The 25,622-nt window shown below is 51.3% G+C and overlaps 1 protein-coding gene across 1 annotated transcript; it reads right to left on the bottom strand.

The window, feature by feature from the left end:
• Positions 1–1,471: 1,471 nt before the first annotated feature.
• Positions 1,472–25,252, bottom strand: GOLGA7B (golgin A7 family member B; the record flags this gene model as incomplete). The annotated part of the gene is given in 6 exon segments (XM_081158121.1): positions 1,472–1,588; positions 2,767–2,868; positions 2,947–3,099; positions 4,525–4,650; positions 25,191–25,198; positions 25,201–25,252. Coding segments are annotated over 6 exon segments (558 nt in total).
• Positions 25,253–25,622: the final 370 nt, after the last annotated feature.

Raw genomic sequence — 25,622 nt, 5'->3', positions numbered from 1 at the left:
CGTCTTCAGGGCACCAGGATGAGGCAGCTTCCTTCCCACTGACACCCCTGAGCCTTGGCAGCCAGGGACTCATGGCTGGATCTCCTTCTTTCCTTTCAAGAAAGGGGTTTGCCTTTTCCCCTGCTTACCCAAGGAAGCCTCACTTACACAGCCTTGAGAGCCCTGGAGCCTGGGCGGGCTGAATATGCAGTGTCTGTGGCCCTATTGCCTTGTCATGGGGGCTGGGGCAGGGCCATAGAAGGCCTCAGGTGGGCTCTGCTTTCCTAGAACCCAACTTCTCTTCTGCTAGAATGGACACAGTAGAGTCAGAAGGTGGGGAGAATCTTGCAGGTAGGGAAGAGGCCTGGAAGAAGAGCCAAGCCAGCAGCCCCAGGGCAAGGGGCAAGGGGCAAGGGGCAAGGGGCAAGGGGCAAGGGGCAAGGGGCAAGGGGCAAGGGGCATTAGGACGTTTATTTACAGGAGGGCAGGCTGGACCCGTGGAGAGAAGCAGCTGCAGACCATGGCGCAGGAAGGTAAGACAGGGTGTAGCGAGGGGCAGTCACTGGCCTAGCAGCCAAGTGCACTCTCACACATGTGCACTCACACGTGTGTACATATACACTCTCACAGGTGCATGCACACATGCAGTCACACACCTCCACACACGGCATTCATGCACATAGTGCTCTCACGCTCATGCCTCCATGTGCACCGACTCATCCTCACATACGTGCATGTTCTCTCAGGAAGTTGGCTTCAGTTCTGGAGGTTTAAGCCCCCAAGGCTACATCTCTCCATGGAGCATTTCTCCAGGTCCCCATAACCTCCCAGAGCCCGAGGCTGTGTGTCCCATGACCAGCAGCTGGTCACCTACGACGACTCAGGAGTTGGGTGCTGCTTGGCAATGCCAAGGTGGCCTCAGGCTTTGGGTGGAGGGCAGGGAAGCCACAGGTCTAAAAGGGTTCAAGAGGGGACTGAACAGCTAGCTTTTCACCACAGCACCCAGTCTGACCACTCCCATCTCCCCAGACCTCAAATTAGGTGGAGGCAGGCTCGTGGACAGGCAGGGGCCCTGTGGTGGCATCAGGAAGCACAGACACCGGGAGTCAGCCGCGGGGAGCAGGGTCCCTAGGGGAGAGCTTCTGGGGCACGTGCGACCTGGGGTGGGCAATCATGCAGGATGGGAATTCTCTGTGACAAACCTGGGCCCTCCGTGGGGCACTGGGGGAGTTGCCGCAGAAGAAGGGGCTGTACAAACTGTGTCGTCCCCACCCCAGCCTCCGGGCGACCCAGACCAGCCCTAGGGGAAGGGCCCCCCTCCCAGGGAGCCCTGGCAGGAGGCATGGCCGACGGCCAGCGCCCTCCCTCCCACGCAGGGCAGCGGGGGGGCCCACAGAACGACTCAGAAGCGGGTGCTCTGGTAGCGCAGCCTCCGCAGGTCTGCGAGGCCCTGGGCCCTGCCATCCGCCTCCCTGCAGGGGCCCCCGGCCAGTCACCGGGGCCCCGACCCCCCCCCGCTGCTGCCGCTGCCGCTGCCGCTGGAGCTGCCGCTGCCCCTGCTGCTGGAGCTGCCGCTGCTGCACCTGTCCTCGTAGATGGAGATCTCGATCTGGGGCGGCGTCAAGGAGGCGCCGGCTGGCAGCGGGGCAGCTAATGGGGGAGCAGGAGGCAGAGCTGCTCCTGCTTCCTGGACAGTCAGAACCCAGAGGCCGGGGAGCTAGACCCCAAGCCCCGTGGCACACCCAGCTCCGTGATGGAGCCTCGTCGGGCCGGCCCCGAGCCGGCTCCCGTTCTGGGTCTGATCACCACATCTCAGGACGTCAGGCGCCCGGGATGCGGTTTATTACACAGGACGTGGGAAGACGTGGGTGTCCTGAGTTCAAATTCCACCTCGCTCACCCTAGAGCTGTGTGACCTTAGACCAGTCACCTCACTTGTTACCTGTCAGTTATCACATCTGTAAAATTCAGATAATTATAAAATCCTGGGGCTGTCGTGTGGCTTAAGTGAAGTAACACACCCTGTGCCTGGCACATAGTACAGGCTCAGCAATAACAGGCCTCTTGCTGGGCTTTGTGAACATGAGGTTCTGGTATTTATGTTTTCTTTCCCCCTTCCTCTCAATTTCCTAGTAAAATTTACTTTTTACCCATTCTAGTCTTGCTGCTGCTGACTGGGGAGGGAAGTGTGTACACTTGACCGGTGGAGTGAGCAGACTTGTAACCCACCTCTCGGCCAGCCTCCCACCGAGACCTCATTTTTCTCACCTGTGGAAGGGGGACAACAGGAACCACCACATGGGATTAGATGAGGTTTATGTGACATTGTGGACGTGTAAACGTAGGTGGAGATTTACACATTCTTTGAGGGGCAGTACAGCCTCGTCGTTAAGAGTGGGCCTGGGCTCCAATCCGTGAGCCAGTGATTTAACTTCAGTGTGCTCATCCATAAAGGGAACTATTAACAGTTAGCCACATGAGAGGGGTGTGATGAGAATTACAGGAACCCATAGTTTCAAAGCACTTAATAGGATGTCTGGCACGTACTAAGCTCTGAATAAATGCAGCCCAATAAATAAAAGCAAACCCTGAAATTCACAAACAGCACCAATAGCTTATGGTGGGGGAGGAGGGCTGGTGATCAGACATGTGGAGAATCCTAGGAAGACCTTGAGCAGAGGCCCCATTTCCTGGCAGCCTCACTGCAGACCCCACTGGTTGGCAGCTCTTTGCCCCCCACACCCACACACACACACACCCCCACACACAGAACAGACAGGAAGGATACAACCCTCATCCCTCGCTCCACAGGGTCTGTGAGCAGGAGGCCTCGAGGGGCAAAGATCTTCTCATTCTGCTCTTGGATGTAGCGGGAGATCTTCTTGAGAACCTGTGAGGAGAGGGGCCGATTGAGAATGATGTTGCAGGGGAGCCCGGGAAGGGGTGCAGGGCATCAGGGAGGGGGCACCTTCTCGTAGTGGGTCTCCATGCAGAGGAAAATGAAGTAGGCGGTGGCACAGGCCAGGCAGCCCTCCAGGTAGGAGCTGCCTCCAATCTTCTCAGCTTCTGCGTAGAAGCTGTTGAGGGTCTTCACAGTCTCCTCAAAGAGCTGCCGCTCAATCTGGGGGGGAGAGGGACAGGAGCCAGGCTGAGGTCAGCTTCCTCAGAGTGTGAACAGTCCCTGTCCCCTCCCTTACTTCCCTCAGGCCTCACCTTATCCAGCAGGCCACCCAGACCACTCCCTACCCCCAGCTCTCTCCACCCACCTTGACCTTCCCCTATTTTTCTGGTATTTGTCACCCCCTGAGCTACTATCTACATAGTTGTTTTGTGTGGGTTTTTATACCCTCTAATAGAAAATAAGCTCCATGAATTTCCTCCTACATCCCCAGTGCCTATTACAGAGTAGATGCTCCATAAATACTCGCTGAATGCTGAGTGGGTTTGTACAAGGTTACATGGCTCTGACCCAAGTCTGTGCTCTTCGCCAGGCAACCTCACACTGGACAGCCTGGATTGCAAGGTCATGCTCCAAACCCAACAGGTGTCAAAGTATCTGTCACCCCATTTTTATACTCTTCAAAACACCCTGTTCCCCACTCGCTCCCACAGGACCAGAACTGCCCAACATACTGGTTAGGGACCTCTATGCCTGCATAGGACAAAATCTCTCCCCACAAATAGTCAGAAGCTTTGGGGTTCCAGCCACTGTCCCTAAACAGGCCTGGAGTGAACACATAGAGAAAATCCTGTCCATCTGGCCCCCTGACCTAAGCCTTGCTGCTCTACCCCAGGGTCACCCTACCCCAAAGGACAGGCATGCTAAGATAAGGAGACCCACATGGCTCCCCAAAAGCTGGTCTGGGGGTCAGATAAGCAAAATCCAGGCCTGTCCCACCTTCCCAAATCCATTTAGATCTGCCTGGGCTGCTGAACAAAAGGATCGGGGTCTGCCCTCTGCTCTTCCCCAAACCCAGGCCAGTTCTATGGCAGCCTGGGATGGAGGCTACATACATGCCCAGAACCAGGAGCAAAACTCTGCAGAACGAGCTGATGCCTTGCCAGGGGCCAGTGGTCCATGAGACACACAGAAGCTGAATCTGGAGGGAGGGGCTGTGGGGAACACCCTTGGATGACAGCCTGGGCATTGGAAATTTTAAAGCTCCCCAGAAAATACTAATGTGGGTTGAGAACTGCTGCTTAAAGGTGGAGATTCCTGAACCCAGTCCAAAGACTGAGCCAGCATCTCTGATGACACCTAATACCATCCACCAGGACTCAGAAATTTACATTTAACAAGCTCTCCAGGTGATTCTCCTGCTACTGACATTTGAGCACTGCTGGCCTAGAAACAGGTTTCTCCAGTTCTAACTTTCAATGAGACAACAGCAAGACCGTGTTAAGAATGTTTTTTAATTCTTTCATGTAAAGTGGCTGAATAAGTGGTGTGTCATATGTTACTTTTATCCTGGAAAAAAATACACTTGAACAAGCCCCTCAGTTCCATCATGGCCTGTGTTCCCTGTTTAGAAGGAGACGTCCTTACCCGGCTGTCCAGCTCTGGGGGGAACTTGGTCTGGAACTGACAGATGGTCCCATCACTATAGTCTCTCTGAATAAAGACCTTGGTGGCCAGAGATGCACTTCGCCGGAGCTCCTGCAGATTGTGCACCTGCGCATACAGAGAAGACGCGCGAGCAGGGTGACCATCCTTCCAGGTCTGTCCAAGACGGAGGGGTTATTTGGGTGTGGGTCTTTCAGCGCTAAAATCAGGAAAGTTTCTGGCAAACTGGGACAAGTTTGCGACCCTACATGTGCTCCAGGAAGGTCACAAAGAAGCAGGACTGTAGAGTTTACCCCAAGAGATGCCTCAAGCGATCCCAGAAAAAAAACTAGAAAAAGCTTCATGAAGCTGGGCCAAAACTGAGCCAAAATGAGAGGTTCTGGAACCATCACCAAAGCCAGAAACAAGTTTTAACTAGAGGGAAAACTTCCTGGTGGCTGGCACAAATCCTCTCTCTCTCTCGCGCGCGCACACACACACACACACACACACGCACATGTGCACACATACACACATGATGAGGTTTCCATACTTTCATTCATTCAGCAAGCATCAAATGTTCCAACTTGTCAGGCTTGGCTTAGGGGACCCAGCACTGAACAAGACCGAAATCTCAAACCCTGATTGGAGCTTACAGCGAGGCTGAGAGAGGGGAGCGTGTGGGGCAGAGAAGCACCTGATGTGCCCATGAACTCAGAGGGAGATTCGGGTTCAGGCCAAATCAAGTTATGGCCCAGGTAGAAGAGCATCATGAATGGTTTTCATGCCCGGCACTTCTCACCATAGGAAAGCCCCCAGAGAAAACTATGGATAAACTGGGCTGAAGCCAGAAATAGAAGAAATTCCCTGCCCTGGTAGGAAGGAGCAGGGTGACATCTGTCCCCTGTCCACACCTGCAGACTTGACATCGACACAGACTCTAGCATTTGAGGGAAGTGGGCTCAACCCCACAGAGGAACAGGGCCTCTTTCTCCCACTTCCAGCCTCACTCATCCATGTTCCAGACAAGCAACCCACTGGGTGAAATATGCCAGACATTAGAGCCACGCAGAGACCAAGCCCCAAAGGCAGAGTGAACACACAGCCAGTTAGTTCATCCAGTGTAATTAAGGTGAATCCATTCAGTCACTCGGCTTTCATTTATTGAGTCCTAACTATTGCCAGGCTCCAGGGATGCTGAGCAGAAGACAGTCTGTGAGCTACAGGGAGGAAGACAAGTAAATATATAATGAATTTGACTGTGATGAATGCTACAGAGAAGTAACATCTCACCCAGAAGCACTGACTCAGAAAGGCTTCCTGAGGTCTGCACTGGGTCGCACAGGAAGGCCGGGGGTTACCAGTGGCAGGGGCAGGCGAGGGGTGAGGTAAGGAGGAAGAAGCACCCAGAGGGAGAAGCGTGTGGGAAGTGAGGAAGGGAGCAGAGGCCGTGCACCCGGGCGGCAGGCCGGCCAGCAAGAATGGAGTTGGCCTGCAAATCGGATAAAATGCTTGGAATAGCATAGAGAAGAATTTGATTGAAAATTAATGGAGGAGTTTCTGGAGGGGAGGATTTAAGGTGGAAAAAAGCTGGGGGGAAATAACTAATGAGAGAAAGGTTATCAATATGGTAGTAGGAGCAGATAATTGGTAGATCGAGGTCCTGAGAAGGTACAAATCAGAGCCTGACCACCATACAAGACCTTCCTAAATCCAGGTGAACCTTGCTCTGCCTAAAGAGATGTGATCCGCAAAATGTTATGATTGGATTAAATAATGTATAAGTGCTCCCCTACTCTTAATAATTCTTGATTCCTCTAGCCAAGGTTTCAATTGAGAAAGTCCCCTTGACATCTACTAGGATCCTATGATAACTTTGAAAAGTACAGAATACTTTGTTTATATAAATAAGTTATTCATCATTGTGTCTGCTCTGTGTGGTTAAGGTTTTATACGGTTTTATTTTTAAAGAAAAGGGCTCCACCCTTCTAAGCCAACTGACATGAGCCAGTAAACCTTGAGGATGGATTCCCGTAGCGCCAGAAGGATCATTCTGGCAACTTTGTGAGTGGTGCATGGAAAGTGGACATGTCTGGGGTAGGGGGCCACTTGGAGAGATGACTATCTTTGTTGTAGCCCAGGGGAAAACTAAAGTGGGTCTTATTCCAGAAAAGTGTAGTGAGAATGGAAGGAAAAGGAAAGAACAGTGCTTCCATCCTCCTGACATGGACTCAGCTTCCTCCACTCTGACTGCCTCCTTTGTCTGAATTCACACACATGCTCTGTGGGCTACCATGAAGGTAGCTCCACAATGACCAGCTGGTTGTTGACCACAGCCACCTCTTCTTCCTCCTAGGCACACAGCTATTTTAATTCCCAGACTCCCTTGCAGTTAGGTGTGGCCATGTGACTGAATGAAATGTGAGTAAAAGTGATAAATGCCATTTATAGGCTTGGCTCATAAAGACCAGCCACTCCTCTGTGATCTTTCCCCTTCCACAGAAACCAAGGGAGAAGATGTTGAAGATGGTAGAACCACAAGCTGGGAAGAGCTTGGATCCCTGAATCACAGCCTGGAGGAGACCCACCCTCTTGCTGATCAGGAACACCTGTCTGGGACTTTACTGAGTGGGAAATAAACTTCTATTGTATTATGCCATTAAGATTTTAGGGTGCCACCACACCTAATGCAATCCCATTTACTCTTTGCTTTTATCCACAGGTTCTCAAAGTAGCCACAGTGGGAGGGGTCAACACCTTTTCCAGCCCTAACTATGTCCTAAGCCTTAGGACCCTATCCTGGCTCCGGGAGACCAGGGATCTACTTCCTTCCCTGGAGAGTGTTTGTGGGGTCTTGAGGAGTTGCTAGAGGATGGTTTCAGATACACTTTATATGCCAGAGCCTTCATTTCCAAGTTCTACTTAAAGCACACACATCACAGACTCATATGTAGTTGAAGAGTGAGACTTAAGGCAAGGCAGGGTCTCCTGGCTCTGTCCATCATGTGGCTCAGTGAAGGACCAAAAAGCTCTGATGGAAACATGGGCCACTGGCCTAGCAGCAGGAAACCTGGTGCTGGTCCTGGCCACATGACCCTAGAAAGTCTTTCCTTCTCCAGGCCTCCATTTGTTCAACTAGAAACTGAAGAGGTTGGAACTATGTAATTGTTAAATCCCCTTCCAGCTCTGACATTCTAGAGGCTCACCAGGGATTCTGAATGCAAATATTTACAGGGACTAAGCATGTAAGTGGGCCAGGTGGGGACTGTGGCTAATTATAGAACTCATGTCCTGTCTCAAGAAAACACCTGATCGTTGCCGTATGAGAATGTGTGCCCTGGTTGTGATTCTAATTTTTAAAGAAAAGCCATAAATCCAGATTTTCTTCATATCAAATATCCTGATTTTTAAATGTTTCAAATATTTTTTTTACATTTATAAGCACTACTCAGACCAAATAAGACACACCTGTGAATCAGCTGCATTCCTAGAGCTGCCAATTTAGGACTTCTGAATAAGTCCCATGGCAGGAGGCCCTTTGATCAGAGCAAGAGCCAGGTGCCCAGCCACTTGTCAGCTACTTAGCTTTCAGGAAGCTAACAAAGGTTTTCAGCCAAGATAGTGATGCTCTGAAACCCCACAAGAGGGTCCCAGAACATGCACACACCTCTCCCTGAAATCACAGTTTCTGTGTCTCCCCTGGGTGGTTCCCCCTGGGCACTGACCCAGATACCTGGACTTATCCACTTCTCACCTTCTTCAAGCCCCCCCCCCCACCATCACAGTCCCTGGCCTGCTGGCAGCAAAGTAAAGACAAGACCAGGAGGCACTTTATGGGAGAGAAAGAGAAAGTCAATGGTGAGATCTGCTGGTACCTACTTTCAAACTGCAGTGTGACAGAGAGGGAAGGGGAGGCTGCCTGGAGAGTGGATGCCCCAGGTCAAACGCTTAGGGCCTGTACACCCAACAGTCAACCTGGTGGAGGTGGGAAGGAGCAAGCGCTGGAGTGCAGATGAGCACACCCAGGCCTGGTCTGCCCTGGACACACAGGAGGCCCCTTCTGGTCCACATCGCCATCCTCATTAAAAACAGCTAATTCCAGAGGATGCTTTTGAGACTTGACTCGGGAATTAGGAGGTGCAGCTGATGAGCCAACATCATGTTCCCTGGCCAGGCTGTGGAGGAGTGAAGACCGTGAGTCACAGGCAGCCAAGTCAGGCTTCGGGATGAAAATCTGGGCACAGGGCCTCCCTACTTCTCAGATGACAGCAGAGCCCAAGCCCAATCCATTGTCTGCTTGTTAATTCCATGCCTCAGAGATCAAACTTCCAAATACCCTGCTTGGATAGTACTACTGGGATGCATTTTAAAATCTCCTAGGAGCCAAGCTCCACCTCTTGGAGAAGCCCCTTCCAGCCAGGCATTTCCTAGCTGTCCTTGGCCATCTGGGCAGACCCTGCTCCCAGTGACACACATTCAGAGAGGTTTGTCACTCAGGATATGGGCTCATTACAGTTTTCCAAATGAGGTCAGTGTATCACTCAGGAGGTTTCTCCCTCCTCTGAGTTCCTTACACACACCCCTCTCCTAATGCTAACTCCTGAACAGAAATTAGGGAGCAAAAATGATCCAGTTTCCATGCCTTCCATCCAGGAATCCAGGGATACCCAATCCTTCCTAATTCTTTTCTCGCTCTTCCTCACTGTCCTCTCCCGCCCTCTCTTTTTTTCTCCCTCCCTCTCTCTTTCCCCTCTCCTCCCCTCAAAACACCTTCTGCTGGAGCCAAGGACTTCACACTCAGAACCCTAAGGGAATGGCCACAGGAGTTTGGCATGAGGTTCTCCTCCTCCCGGCAGGTTTTCCCTGGTAATCTTAACTCATTCTTAACATTGAAAACAGCCTGGGGAGAGTGACTCACTCTGCAGCCCAGATAATTCACAAGGCCTATGCCTTGGCAGAGCTACGGCTCCCTCCCTCAGTGCTGCCGTCAGAGTCCACCCAAGGCAAGATTGGGAAATGGGCAATGTTTGCCCACAACTCCCCATCCCTTCTGAGCAATCCTCTGTCCCTCTGGCCTCAGGCTGTGCCAGCCAGGCCAGTCCCCACACTCCAGCCATTCCTCAACTCCTTTGTACCCCTCCCCCATTAAAGCTTCATGTCAAGACCCCTAGTGCTATTCTCTCTGTTGGGCAACACAACTGGCTAATTGATATACCTAGATACAGCCAAAAATATCACCGGCCAGGGAGGCAGGAGATTCAAGTTCTAGTCCTGGCCCTGCTAAATTTTAGCCATATTTTCTTGGATAAGTCTCAGCACTCCAGTTGCATCATCTGTAAAATAAGATAATGATGCCTTCCTTGGCTCCTTCACAGGGATCAGGCGAGCTTCTGAGCCTCAGTTGTCTGTCTCATCTGTTAATTGGGGATAATAACACCACTCTTGCCCTCTTCACAGGGTTGCTCTAAGACTCAAAGGAAATCATGAGTGTGATAGTGCTTTGAACACAGAAAAGTGCTAGATTCACAGAAGTGTGATGAGCAGAGCCTCTCCCTAGGGAGAGTCACACATGCCTAACAGCAGCCTCTTGGAAACTGCCTCAGCCTAGAGCTGTGAGCCTGCTGGTTGGAATCTGGGAAACTTAGACCCGAGAGGGAGATATGCGAGGGTAGGTGGGCCTCTTGGAACCTGTCAGATCACATCACAGATGTAGCTGTCTTCTCTGCCCACACCACTGGCTCGACTGTGCCCATGTGGCTGAAGTTTCCTTCCTGCCTAACCTCAGCAGCCTCCACTGCAGTCCGGCGGCACTATCTGGAAGGTGCCCAGCTCCTCGGCCATTTCTCTTTTGTTCTTCCTGCTCTTCCCAGTCAGTGTCGTTGGCATTTTCTGAGCACTCTGCATCCCTCCACCCTAGAAATCAAGCTCCATGGGTCTGCTCAGGGCTTGCCCCTCACGGGGCCCTGGGGGCAAGCTCTCCTAGCTAACCCTGAGCCTTGTCAGAAACCTGGTGATGCAGAGCAACTGCGCCTTGTTCTGTGGTGGTGACGACAGCAGAACAGCAACAACAACACTTAGTATTGATGTCACGCTGCTCACCAGGATGCCCAGAGGCACTGCACAGAGTCATTCAAAGGCCTCTGCAGTCCTCATAGCTTGTGTTCCAGCTGAGTTGGAAATGGGGAAACACCACAAAAGAAGTCAACATCGGAACTGGGGAGACACCGGTGTCCTGGGTTCCACTCCAAAAATTCAAAGGGAGAAACTCAGCTCTGCGGCCGACATGCTATATGAGTACCGAGCAGATCCTCCCCTTCTCCATGCGTTAGCTTTACCGCTTATCAAGTGGGAACACAGTGAGCTCCGTTTCCCTCATGAAATGAGGGGTAGGAGGGGTAATTCCTCATCTCCTAAGCATTGCACATAGATTCTGCCCTCAGCCAACAGGTGCCTGGGTCCAGCTTTCAAGTCCCTGGAAAGTGACACACCTCTAGGCACCTTGAAGAAGGCAGCTCCTCCCGTCACACACAGGAGAAATGTGGACACCTTCGTACAGGAAACTCAAGTGGGGTGGAAAAAGCAAGTGAGGGCAGCTCATTAAAACCAACCATTTGGGGGTTTGGCCTGGGGATTCCTTGCTTTCCTCTGGGTCCCAAAGGAAACGATGATGTGGAGGAAAGCCTGCCACCCCTTAGGCAGGTTTTCTGGCCCGGAGACCGCGAGGCTGCACCGCAGAGCAGCCGCGCCGGCCGCATTCCCTCCCAGGCGCCTTTCCAGCCCTCTGGGGTAGGGACGCGGTTTTAGGGCTCGCACTCCAGGGAGGGGAAACCCCAGCTGAAGCGCTGCAGCAACCCTGGCGCTAGTGCCAACAAGTGGCACGGACAGCTCTGGGACTCAGATGGGGAAGACTGACGAGCCAGGGGCGAGCCGAGCTCTCAGGGAGGAGTCCCTCCCCCATCCCCCACTGCACCCCGCACCCCGTCCCTCCGGCCCGCCTGGGAAAGCACCCCACCCCACCCCCTCACCCCCTTCCCTGCCCCCACCCCGCCATCCTTTCCCGCCCAGTACGTTCCCGAAGCACCGCCTGGGGCCAGGCGCTCGCCCTACCTCGGTGGCCATGTTCCGGGGCGCTGACCGGTGCGAGACCGCCGAGGGGTTGGTCAGGGGGGCCTGTCCGTGGTGCTGACTCGGGGAGCGGGTGGGCTCGCTGCGGCGAAGCGGGTCCGGGGCGCTGTCCGTGGTGCCGCTGCGGGCGCCGCGGGCCCGGGCGCCGGGGGGCCCGGCCGCCTCCCGCGCCCCGGGAATGGCCGCGGCGCTGTCCGCGGTGCTGATGTGCGCGAGCGGAGGCCGCGCCCGAGGCTGCTCCCGCCGGAGCCCCGGCTGCCGCCGCTCCTGGAGGCAACGGCCGGGTTGGTGTCGGACGGAGGCGGGGCGGGGCGGGGAGGAGGGGCCAGGCGCCTCCGCGGGCCCGGGGGAAGCCGCGGCCCCCAGGCTCGGGCGCCGCCCGCCCGCCGCCCGAGAGGAGCCCGCCCGCCCGAGGCTGCGCCGCCCGCCCGAGGCCCCGCCTCCGCCGCCGCCCCGCCCCCTGGCGGCGGGAGCGCGGCGGGGGCGCGGCGCCCTCGGGGACCCACGGGCGCGGAGGGGAGGCGGGAGTTCCGGCCAGGACACCCCGGTTTGCAGAGGCTGGGGGTCCGGACCCGCGGCCCCGCCTCTTCGCCTTCCCGACCCCAGCCCCTCCCCCGCGGTCCGCGCTGCCTCGTCCGCCGCTTGTCGCCTCCCTCCGGCTGCTTCTCGGCGCCCACCGCCCTCTCCCCGCCGCCTCTCCTGGTCGCTGCCTTGCACCCTGTTAGCTAGAGGAGGGTGCTGCAACCTCAGGGAATCTGCTCTTTCTGTAAATACGTTGCCGCGGTTCACCCCGATACCCCGGGTCCCATCTTTCAGGGGCCCCAGGACTGAAGCCGGCCCCCCCGCGGCTCTCCCGGCCCCTCCGCCCGAGCCCCCGGGGCGGACCCGCGCGCGGCGCCGCCGGCGTGGCCTGCACATTTCCCGCATCACACCTTCCACCCAAATGACCTGCCTGCTTAATAAACAAGAAGGAAACGCCGGCACGGGTGCCTTCCCCCACACCCCTGATACCCCTGGTCTCCCCGAGGGGGGCCGGGTGTGGCCTGAGCCCTCGCTGCCGCCCCGGGGTCACCAGCAGCAGCCCCAGGCGGGGAGAGGGGGCCTGGGGATCTGCGCTCCGACTCAGCTGCAGGACCTGAGGCACGTGCTTCACATCTGAGCTTTTTCCTGTAAAACCTGTTGGACTTAACCAGGCTATTTCTAGTGTTCTTTTTCCCCCTTCAACCTTGTGTTGAAATTTTCAGAAAAGTTGAAAGAATGAAACAATAAACCTAGCTCCAGCAGTTAACATTTCACCATATTTGCTTGATAGATAGATATAGAAACATGGAGGTAATACTTGACTAGATTACTAGAAAGTGACAGACACTGTGAGGTTTTATTTTTAAGTACTTCAACATGCATCTCCTAAGAATAAGGGCATTCTTCTACCTAATCACAATAGTATTACCACACCTTTAAAGATTTCATATCATCCAATATTCTAGGATAGGTTCTTGCCCTTAAGACACATTAATAGTAAGGACCCCTCAAAACTTCCCCCAGAACTTTTCATTTTTAATAGCTAATAACTGAGCACTTACTATGTTCCAGACCGTGTGCTATGTACTTTACATGTATTATCATATGCAATCCTCACAATGGTTATTTGAATTAAATAAATTATTGAATTATTAATTATTTAATAATAAATAACTAAATGACTTATTCTTTTGTTATTCCCACTTTACAAAGGAGGAAACTGAGTCAGTTGCCCAAGGTCATGTGGCTTGTGAGGAATGGAGACAAGATTCAAACACAGTCAGTCAAGCTCCAGGGCCTGCGTGGTTGGTCCTCTGACTCTGCTGCCTCCCTCCAGCATCTTGTAGACCATAAACTAGCAGAGCAGTAACCACATCTCCAACTGCCTATTTCACAGATGAACACACTGAGTCCTCAAGGATAAGTGGCATGCCAAAGTAGTTAAAGGCAGATGTTTTGTTCCGCCTTAGAGTTTGACAAATGATTTGGCATCAAGGAGCGACCTGAAAATAACTGAATCTCATGGTGTTCACTGGTAATAAATAAATGCATAATCTGATGACCTCTATGTATAACTCTTCCAGTTCCTCACGTTTGATTTTGATCATATTAGACTACCATCTGGAAATCACTCTCTTCACCTGGTAACAAGAGAACTGGATGAGTTTATTCAACAAATCTATTCACTCAATATATATTTGTCGAACACTTACTATATATCAGGCATTCTAGAAGCTTAGGATACAACAATGACTAAATACACAAAGACTCTATTCTTATTGAACTTACATATTAATGGGGTTAACAATCAATAACAGATTAGCAAGTAGTATAAAATATGTCCAGGTCTGATCATTGCAGGAAGCACAGTAATGAGAGAGAGTATGTGTGTGACAGAGGGTTATTTTAGAAAAAATAGTCATAGCTTTTTTGATAAGGCGAAATTTGGACAGAGGCCTGAAGGAAGTGAGAGAACTTAACATGCAGATACCAGAGGGAAGAGTAATAAGGATTAGAGGACAGAGTACAAGGGCCCTGAGGCAGGAGTGGGCTTAGCATCTTCAAAGAATATTAGGGAAACCAGCAGGTAGACTGGTGTGTGGGCAAAGGGAAGAGAGATGGGAGCTGAGATCACAAAGGTAGCAGAAGCCAGGTCTTACAGGGCTTGTCAGCCCTGATAATGACTTAGGATTTCATTCAGCAAGTGAGATGGCAAGCCTTAGGAGATTTAAAGTAGAGGCATGGCATTATCTAATTACAGTTTTTTGAAAGGCTTCTCTGGATGCTAGGGTTGGGGAAGGCAAGGATGGAAGCAGTGAGACCAACTGGGAGGCTGATAAGAATCATCCAGGCAAGATTTTGTGGTGGCTTAGGCTAGGGTGGAGGTGGTGAGAAGCAACAATACTCTAGAAACAATTTGAAGGAAATGCTGACAAGATCTGTGGATAGATTGGAGGTGTTGTATAAAAGAGAGTCAAAGATGATTCCAAGTTTTTAAATCTGAGCCACTGAAAAAAGAAGTTTCCATTTGTTGAGCAGGGAAGACAAAGGGCTGAGTAGGGATGGAGAATACAGAGTTTTGGATGTGTTTAGCTGATTTAGGTTTGAAGTTTGATATGCATGTTGTACATCTAAGTAGAATAGGCAGTTGAGGTTCAGAGGAGAGGTCGAGGGTTGGAAACATAACTTCAGGAGTCATCCATATGTGAACGATATTTAAAACCATAGGGCTCAATGAGATCATCTAGAGAGTGGGTATACTAGAAAATGTGTCCAAGAACTGATCCTGGGCACTTTGTTACTCAGGCTGGGAAGACAAAAGGAGGCTGAGAGGAGTGGCCAGTGAAGTAGGAGACCCAAGCAGAGTGGTGTCCTGGCGCCAAGCAAGATACCTGGTAACAGAGCCTTACTAGCTGTGCTGAGTGCTGCTCACATGTAGAATAAAATGAGGACTGAGAAATGACCATTGACCTTGGCAGATTCGACAAAAGAACGTCCTGCCTAAGAAAAAGGCTTATAAGAATTTATTTGAGCCCAGCCCGTGTGGTTCAGTGGTTGAGCGTCAACCCATGAACCAAGAGGTCCCTGGTCAGGGCGCATGCCCAGGTTGCAGGCTCGACCCCCAGTAGGGGGCGAGCAGGAGGCAGCCGATCGATGTTTTCATCTCCCTATTCCTTTCCCTTCCTCTCTCTCTAAAATCAATAAAAACTTATTTTAAAAAGAAAAAGAAAAGGAGTTTATTTGTTGTCAATTGCAGGGAGGCAAAATCTCAACTGACTGAGAAAATGCTCCAGAGAAAGGCAGTTTTGCAGCTCATTTTATACATTAGAATCAAAGGAAGAAACCTAAGAAGGATTATGTGAAATTCACTCATGGTAGATTAAAGAGGCAGGGGAAAGCAGAGCAGGGAAATCTCTGCAACTGGGTAAAAAGCAAAATGGAAAGACATATGCTTCTTTCCATTGGCGGGCACAGGGTAGTTAACTCAGCACATTGAGGTGGTATGTGGGCAACGAGGTAGCAGTGTGGTCTCATGCTCTGGTGCTGTGCCTTCAAGGAGTCTGGAAAACAAGATTACTCTGACATTTCAAAGGTATGTTATCTTAGATGCACAAAGACAATAGCAAAAGACAATTGCAAAAATAAAGACTGACCTTTGTCAAGGAATCTACAGGCCTAGGACGTGACTACTCACCATGACCTGCTTTTAGTTAGGGATTTTTACATTCAGACCACACTATATGGTTCTTTCCACCTCTGGGTTTGTAAGGCCTGCCATGTGGGCCTTCCCTGAGCTTGTCGGGTTTAGTACGGGGCCCCTATTCCCACTACAGCAGCAACAAGGTCACTGGTGAGCTTGGTAAGAGCTGTTTTAGTGGAGAGTGGGGATGAGATCTTGATTAAGGTAGGTTTGAGTTAGAATGGAGAAGGGGAAGCAGAGATGCTGAGAGTGTAGGCAACTCTTTAGAGGCATTTTAATGTAAAAGGAGCAAAGAGTGGCGTGGCAGCTTGAGGGAGAAGTAGGAGCAAGGCCGGCTCTTTTAAGATGGGAGACATCAGAGCTTGTTTGTATGCTGATAGGAATAATCGAGGAAAAAGGGAACCGCTGATGGTTCAGAAAAGAGAGGGTTAATTGAAGAAGCAAGCCCTTAATAAGTCAGCAGAAGATGAGATCTGGGGCAAACAAGGGCAGGCGGGCTTTGGAGAGGAACACAGATAATTTTCCACTATAGATACCATGGGAGGAGCAGAATAAATGGCCAGAGATGTGAGTTAGAAGGTTTTGTAGTACAAGCAAAGATCTGAGCTCTACTCCTTACTCCACTTCAACTAGCCAGAGACTTCATGTATCGTGACCTTCCTTGACACGTACATTAAACCATTATATATGGAAAGCTTGCTATGTGCCAAGCATGGTGCTGGAAGTTTCCTGTGTCTCCCAAAGAGAGTTCTCCTGCTCGTAGCTGAAATTACAAGGCTAAGACCCTAGCGAGAACCTTGAGATCATCCACACAAGGATGAATGATCCCTTTTAACACCCAGCTCCCCTGATTGGAGACTTCAACAGCCCCAGCTTTTTACCACCACATCACCTCCAGGGCTGTTATAACAATCTCAACAGACCTCAAGGCTTGGAGGCATCAAAGTGGAGGCCGTGAGGAAAGGCCCATGTTTGGGGAAGGGAGAGTTTCATGCTGTGCTCACTCAAGGCTGTGGTGGGATGCTGCAGAATGGACTGTTCCCACACTCCAGTCACTGGGACTTTAACGTTTTAGGCAGGAGGAGATGTTGAGATTTAATCTGACTAATCGTTATTACCCAGCTGCCTTGGGATCAACCAGTCCTGTGCAAGAGCCTAACTCTTTGATGTTTTTGTCATAACTTAATAAGCTCGCCCACAAAATAACATCAAAGAAGACCCACTAATGAATTCACCGTTACCATTCTCCAGTCTATGGCTGCACTGGAAAGTCTCCACCACCACCCCCTTTCTCCTAAAAAAGGACCACAGCCAGAGAAAGAAACCAACGGAAAGGTTTGGAAATCATGATACCTGGAAAGAGATGAGAGAAAAATGAACTCCTGCAAACTGCAGAAAAGACAGGAAAAGATCCAGCAAATTTCAGAGAAATGAAGAAAAGACAGGGGAGCTAGGGACATTCTCAGCACTTGGGTCTGGAAGGAAAACAATTGCATCAATGCTTGAGGGGAAAACTGTGGCCTAGGAAGTTAAATGGTGTCTTCATTGCGGGGACTAGAGGAAGTGTGTGGTAGGAAACAGTGTCGCATGGGTTTCAACCTCTTGCTCTGCTATTTACTACGTGAATACAAGTCTCAATCTCTCTGAACCTCAGTTCTTTCTGATCTATAAAAACGGTGGCAAAAATTCTCCCTCCCCAGATAGAGTCCCTCCAAGCATGGAGAGCTTTCTCTGGGTGTTACCTTACTTTTCCAAATCTGGTCTTTCAAGAGGAAAACAGGAAAAGATTTATGGAGATGCCTTGCTGGAGATCTTCCCACAGTGACATTTCTTTCAGGCCCAGCAAGATTTCCTAATGCACAGAAAAGATCAGCAGGGATGGTTCCCTTAACTCAGTGAGCAGTTGCTGAACACATACTGTATGCCAGACAGAAAGGTGACCATGGGGTGTTCCCACCACCACCCTCCCACCCCCCACCACCCCCACAAGGATACCAAAATCTAATCAAGCAATGCCCAGGCTCTGTGATAAGTTCTAAAGTGGAGATAGTTGCCTCAGGTTGGGATCCAGCAAAGGTTTTACAACTGCATGACATTTGAACTAGCGCTGCAAGGACTAGTGTCATATGCCCAGACAGCAGATAAAGAGGCATGCAAAACCAAGAAGGCATGAAAGTTGCCTGGAAATGCAGAACCTCTGGAACCTCAGACTCAAAAAAGCAGCGTCAGACGACAATAAGAGTGATTGCAAAGGCCCCAGAAACATGAATGGAGGGCACTCACCCTAAAAATAGAATCAGATCAGGCAGACCGTGACACATGTCTGGAAGTGGAGTCACTCGGAGGTGACTAAGCTAATGGTGGGGCTGCCTCCCTTTCTTAACTTTATTCACAGTCTGTTTTCATCTCTCTCTCTCTCTCTCTCTGTCTCCTAGAGGAAGGAGAGTGGCAGGCAAGTTTCTAGAAGAATTCACAGCTACTCCAGGAGAAACTGCAGATACTGGGGTAACACTGGGGGACTATTAGGCAAAAAGCTATCTGTCATTACAACAGCCACGGTGCTGGGGCCAGGGAGAATCCCCAAAGGCATATGCCCCTGTTCTAACAAGGCTCCAGAAGCAATCAGGAGGCTCAATCATCAGATGGCTGACTGCAGGGTCTCACCTCCACACCAAACCAACCGGCGCACACACCCCATTACTTCCAACCATAGCCAGCTGGGGAGACTGCAAGGCTTCCCGTTAAACGATGGAAATTTTTTGAGGAGGTACATAGGCGTGGGCATAGAGGGTAATAGGTGCCTACAAAGCATCGGGAACTGTGAGAGCCTAAAGGGAGCATGGAGTTCAGATTTCAGCTGCAGAACCCTTTGTTCAAACAAAATCTTGCATGAAAATCAGGTAAATAAAGCAAATAGAAGAAAGTGGGTTTGGAGGAAGGGAGGCAGCACTTACCTGCTCTACTAGGCCCTCACTCCCTACAGAAGCCCCAAGACACCCACCAGGAGCCCCCTAGGGCTCAGCAGAATGTGTTTTTGTTTAATCGTCAAAGTAACACATGCCTCTGATTTTAAAAATTCAAACATACTAAAAGGCATATAATAAAACGCAGGAGTCCTCAGCCTACTCTATCCTACGCTTTCCTACCTTTAGTCAATTTTCCCCTACAAGAGATGCCTTTCCACTCTTTGGGCTATTTCAGCTTTAAATTCTTCCGATGGTTTTCTTTATATTGCTAAGTGACATGCCTGTCGTTCTATTTCTTGACTTATTAGCTTCAGAGAACTTGTCCTGTTTTCTGCGGTGACAGAAAGGAACTTAGCTCAACCTGCCACCTTCACCTCCCAATATAGTTACAGCACTGTTTGAACTTAATTTTTATCAAAGTAGTACATGAAATTAGTTTAAAATTCCGACCAAGAACAAGGGCTTATAAAGAAAAAACACAGCCCTCCCTGTCTCTCCCTTCCCTCTCCTTTCCCCAGTTTTCTTCCCACTAAGGCAGGCTCATGGGAATAGAGACCTTCTCTATTTACTTCCCTTTCATGTTCTTTTTTATAGAATCACCGCATTTTCTGGCAAACAGTATCGCTTATTATGTCTTCTGCTTGTCTTGCCTGCTAAATTGTAAGCTTGGGCAGGGAGCTTTGTTATGCCCACTGGTGTATTCCAAATGCCTAGAATAATGTCTGGCTCAATAAATATTTATTGAACTAAAGCAAAATTCTCTGGAAAAGGGAGAGAAAGCAGCAGGGTTCCTTTGAGATGGTATTAGAACCAATCGTTTTACATCTGACCTGTTCTATGGGAAGGAATGTATATAAATAAAATTTTCTTTTGTAGATGATACAAGATTCTTCTGGTCAGTGGGAGAGATGCCAGAATAGATACAGACCTCAGTTCAGACCCACTTATTGGCTTTGGACAAGTTGGGCCAATTGCCTTGGAAAGAAAGTAGCTATTTGCTTAGGTTGGTGGAGGCTGGGTAGGAAATGAATGCTGGAGAGATGGCCTTTGTCAACCCCCCTCTCCCAAGGACAGCTCCTGCTGTGGAAGGAGAGGCTGAGGGGCTTCCTCCAGGGGTAGTGGCCGCCATGAGACTCAGAGCCAGAAGCCATTAGCCAAGGGCTGGGCATTGGTGGGAAGGAGAGAATGCTGTTCTGAGCCTGGCACTATGAGTCTCACCTTCCAGATGCATCTCGAAGCCCATCATTCCCAGGAACCCTTTCTTGAATCATCCCTCTCCCCACACAAGGTTTTGTAGGCACCTTTCTTGTGGCTTTGATCTTACCGTGCTTTGAGTGGCAAACTCCTAAGAGCTTTAGGAATCCCTGACCACCGGCCAAGGGCAGGTTCCGAGACTGGAATGTTTCCATAGTCTTCAGGGTTCTGTGAGCTACTTCACTATCATTCCCTGTGTCCATGTCATCTATTCCTGCTCGGGGCCCCCGGACCTCTCCCTGTAACCTATAGCTTCCTTCTCTAAAAAGCTTCCAGCTCTCTTCACCAAGGCCACACACCCCTGGGCACCTACTGTTCCTGGATCTGGCCCATCTGGCCCAGGACGCTCCCAGGCCCTTCTCACCACTTCTCCCCCTCCCACCCCCCATGCCCGCCACATTGACTTCTATGTCTCAGTCCCCGACATGGGCCACGCTCTGTACCACTTTTGAGCCTTCCTTTCTCTGTGCTCTGCCTGGAATGTTCTTCCTTCCTCTTCACCTGGATAAATCTCTTCAGGTCCCAATTTAAAGTCGACTTCCTTGGGTAAGTACAGTTTTTCTTTTTTCCCTACATTTTGTTTATCCTGATTATATTTATTAAAATTTTATTCTTTGTTGAAACTAATAATAAAAATTGAGACTTGTAAAAAATAAAATTAAAAATAAATTTTACTTTCTTGGGGGATACCTTCCCTGGCATGTTAGCTATGGTTGGGTGCCCCTATTATGAGCACCCTATACTTGGCCTGCAAAATAATCATACTTTCCAAAATTTATTTGTCTGTCTTGCCTTATTAGACCACAAACCCCTCCAGGGTAGGAATTTTGTCTCCTCAGCTACATTCCCAGTGCTCAGAATAGTTCCTGAGTAAGTGCTCAATTAATATTTGTACAGGAAGGTGGGTTGATTTACAGGAAAGGGAATGACTCCATTCAGTTCTCCAACCTTGAGCCTTGTGCAAGGAGAGGCATGGCCCCAACCCTAAAGGACTTTACAGTCTTGTTTGGGAAACCCAACTTAGACACCATGACACAATGAACAACTGACAGGTGCCCCAGTGACCCATAGAGACAATGAGTGTTGAGGGAAAGCTGAGGAGGGAGGGGTCCCAGGGGTCTGGTGACTGGAGTCTTCCCCTGGCCCGAGGGACCAGAGGAGGTTTCTGAAAGATGAGGTGTTTGACACTTAGATAATGAAAAGCCGTTAAAGTGAGGCAATGGGGGCCTGCGAGGGAGCGAAAACAGTGAAGGCATAAGGAAAGCAATGTACTGGAACAGGCCACCTGGGAGCATCTCGGGAATGGGTTAGAGGGGAGGGGCTGAAACAGGAAGAGCAGAAAGAAAGCCATTGCGCTAGACCAGGCGGTGCGGGGGAGGCGCGTGGGTCACTGCCTAGGAATGAGGGCAGAGGGACAGATGCCAGAAACATTTTAAATGGAATCTCCACAGGCTGCTGCTTCCAACTGAGTACATGAGATGAAGAAGGGAGGGGCAGACAAAGAGGATGCTGGACTGTCCATCCATCTCTGTGGCCGGGAGATGCCATGGTCAGAAATCACAAAGGTAGACAAGGTAACTCTATACATGCAAAAGAATGGTCAGAGATGAAATATCCAGAACAATGCAGGAACAAGGGAAATGGAAAAACCCCATTCTGGGCTTAGCCACGTTGAGCAGAATCAGATAATTGCATGCGAGACTCTAAGGATGTGAAGCCCTCCAGGGGGGAGCACTTCAGATGACCTGAAGAGGTGTGATTGTGTGAAATGGAATCCGATGAATTCCTGAGAATTTAGGCTAAGTGACAGGAACTATTTCCTCTCAGTGAAAGCAATTTCTGAATGGAGGGAGTAGGGTGTCATCCCTAATGGCATTTAAACCCATCTTAAACCAAGCCCAGCAGATTCTACACGTACAGTGGCCTCGTTCCAGAAGGCTGGGGTCAGGTGCTGGAGAGGAAGATGGTAGTGTGGCGTAATGATTATTTGAATAGTCTCTGTGGTCAGTGCCCTGGCTGTTGGGGTGCAGTGGAGAGAGCAGTGGATGAGGAGCCTGGAAACCCAGGTTTGAATCGCAGCTCAGTATCTTAATAGCTGTGTGACATTTGACAGGTCCCTCTCTGGACCTCAGGTTCTCCATCATTTAAAAGAGGAGGGTGGGCCTCATGACCCTAAGGGCTCTCCCAGGCATGACACCCTGAAGTCTGCAAATTCTCCTGCCTTACAGCTGTTCATATATGTCTGGATTTCCCTCCCTCATTAGGGTCATTTTACACATAGGTCAGCAGGAAATTGGAATCTTCAGGAGGTCTCCCTGAAATTGAAGTCACTTAGTGTCAGAAGGATCCATCCAACACAGTGAGCAGGGACGCCTCACTGGGCTCCAGGGTGGCCCACCCCATCAGGTGGCCCTGCCAGGTCAGGCAGAAAGAACAAGCTCGAAGGACCAGGTAGAGGTGGTCGTCTCCACCCTCAGGACCCCACTTCTGCATAAAGAGCCATAGTCAGGTAGAAGCTCCCTCAGGGGGGAGCCCTGGCCTCATGCCCTGGACACGGAATAGGGGCCCAGTGGGCTCAGCATTGATTTGGACAGGCCTGGGATGGCAGGGTCCCCTCCGGTGGCTCAGCGCTCTGCAGGAGGACAGGCCTGGCATCCTGCAGCAGCAGCAGTGCTCTCTTTCGCTGAGCCCTCACTCTGTGCCAGGCCCAAGCCCAGGGCCTCAGATACATCATCTCAATCCTCACAGCCACCCTAAGAGGAAGGTGGTACTTTCATTATACCCAGATTTCAGGTGGGCAAACAGCTTGCACAAGGTGACACGGCTAAGTAATTAAGTCAGGATTCCACCCCGGCTGCCTGGAAGCAGATCTCATCTCTTTCCAGGGGTCTCCACTCCCCGAGAGGGAATTCAGAGCCTAAAGGCCGGCCTGTTCCAAACCCCACCCCTGCCAGCCTGCAAGCCCAGCAGCCACACCCTGGAGTTAAAGGTATCTCCTGAAGGCCCCAGGGGGGACACGATAAACAGAAAATGTGTTAGACTGCCAGCCACTCCAACAAGCCATAAGCAAATGGGGTGGATGGAGGCTATTTGTAGGGAAGGAAACGGAGGGGGGAGGAGAGGACCTTACAGACACCGGCCGCACCAGGCTCCCCCTGGTCAGGGGCTGAGTTTGAATGGACTAACTGACAGAGCTGAGTGTCTCATCTGGTTCTGTTTCCCTCAAAAGATACTCCAACGCCTACAGCATAATGCCTGATATCTGTTTCCTCGGTGGCCTCCGAGGATGCCATTTGTCCAGGTTCTGTGTGGCTGCCAAGGCAACTGACTACCTTTCGTATTCCTGGTCTCCTGAGGTGGTTGTTGGATCTTCAGTTATTGTCGCCACGTCAGGAGTTGCCGAATGCTCGAAAGCTACCTGGAGTGACACGTTTAGGGTGGAGAAGCTGGGGTACTTTCAGCCCCAGCTCTCTGAGGTAAGCACCAGAAGATCACAGGGCTAGAGGGCCAACATGGGGGCCGTGTCGCTCAGAGAATCCCTCGCCCCACTCAGGAGGTCGGGGGACTTGGGGATTTGTGTTATCGACAAACTCCTCCGGGGATCCTGAAGCCCGGTCCCACTGGGAACTACTGAACCCCAGGCCTCACTTGGTGGGGAATCCCTCCCTCCTCATTCTCCCAGAAGTGACTCATTCAGGAACAGGGAGCTCACCACCTCGCAAGTTACATACACCCTGGCCAGAAGGTCACAGGACATGCCAACCTGGAGGCAGCTTCCCAGGTCCTAGTCAGCCTTCGGTGGTGACACAGTCAAATGTCTGCTTCCTTGGGGACAATAACCAGGCCCCATCCAAGCACACCCCTCAGACACCTGACCTCCCAGTTGCCACCACTGGCCTGCAGGCTCCCCTTGCCTACCTGGCCCTGACTAATGAGACTCTCCTCGTCTAGCACACAGGGCTCCAGATGTGGGTGCTGCTGCTCCTCCTGTTCTCCACCTCCCAACACACACCCCTGTGGTGATGTGGGGATGGCTAGGCACCCACCCACACTTACAATGTGCCAGAATAAACACGGTACAGAACCACTGGACAGGACCTTAGCACTCACCTAGTTCAACCTTCTCATTTTACTCAAAGAGGGGCAGGGGCTGTCCTGGATCACCCAGCAAGTTTAGTCCATACTGGCTCAGTTTGCCCAGCCAGAAATCCCCAATGCACCCCCCCAGAGGGCAGGGATGCTGACATCAGAACTGAGAGGAGGACTCCTGGGGACCCCAGAATCACTGCAACACCCATTACCAGAAGTTGATGACCCTCCCAGCATCCCTGGCCCTGGCTCCCGACCAGAGTGGGGTGGTTCTGCCCTAGCACCCAGGCAGCCCTGGGGCCTGCCACCTGCTCCCAGAGTGTGGAGGATCTCATTAGTCAGGGCCTCGTCCCTCCTCCAGGTTATTTATAAAGTGTTTTCAGATGAGTCAGGTGCAGAGCTGCCCAGTGCCAGCAGAGACCGTTCCCTTGGAAAGGCTATAAATGCTCAGGGGCTCTGGAATCCCACCCCAGCCCTTCATAGCTCCTGGTGGGAAGACTGAGGCAGGGAACTAGGACCAGCAGGAGTCCATGGGGCTGTCGTGATGCCCCTACCAGTGGTCTGAGCTCCAGGCAAGCTAGTCTTGTGAGGGGACAAGTGGGAGAACCCCAGGCAGGGGAAGGAGGACCTGGCCAGGTACCCTCTTGATCACACACCCCTTGCCAGCTAGTGCGACTCCCCTGCACCTTCCCAAACCAGACTAACAGACAGACAAGCCCAGACAGACAGACAAGCTCCCACCCCCGCGTCCAGGCGCTGGCTGCTCCCACCTCTATTCCTGTGTGCGCCGCTCTCCACCTCCGCCAACAGTCAGCTATTTATATCGCTCTGAAAGGGAGCCGGAGCCTCCAGCCCTCTCCCTGCTTCCCGCTCCTGGCAGCACTCTAATTACTTCCTCGGCTGGGTGCTGCCCGCCACGGGCACCCTGGCTGGGGCCACATAAATAACTGCCCCTGAACTCACACCCAGCTTCCCACGGAGGTGGGCCCGGATGCCCCGGCAGGGAGCAGGACCAGCCAGCAGGGCCCCCCCCAGGAGATGTTGGTCCTTTTGTGAGCCTGAGCTGAGGGCACATGGCCGGGGTCTTTGGAACCCACCCTCCCCTCTGCAGCCCCAGCCACTCCCCGGAGGAGCCCCTTGCGTGCCTGGCCCGCTCTGCAGGAGTAGGGAGAAGCATAAGCCCTGTCCGCCCTCAAGGGACACAAACACATAAACAACTCATTATGCAGCCAGAAGGATGAAGTAAGTGCTAAATTAAGACACAAACTGTGCGCTGGGCCTTCGGGACCTCAATTCTTCTTCCCCACTTCATTTTTCTTATTATAAAAGCAATTCATATTCATTTCATAAAAAAATTATAGATGCAAGTAACAAAAGAGAACTATAATACATTCACCATCCAGCAACCCACACCTGAAGCTGACTTTTTTAAAACAGTGCAAGGT

Source organism: Miniopterus schreibersii (assembly GCF_964146895.1).
Source record: "Miniopterus schreibersii genome assembly, chromosome: 14".
In the NCBI taxonomy this organism is placed as follows: Eukaryota; Metazoa; Chordata; class Mammalia; order Chiroptera; family Miniopteridae; genus Miniopterus; species Miniopterus schreibersii.
Note: the sequence above shows the minus strand (reverse complement) of the source record. Positions and strands in the feature narration are given on the sequence as shown.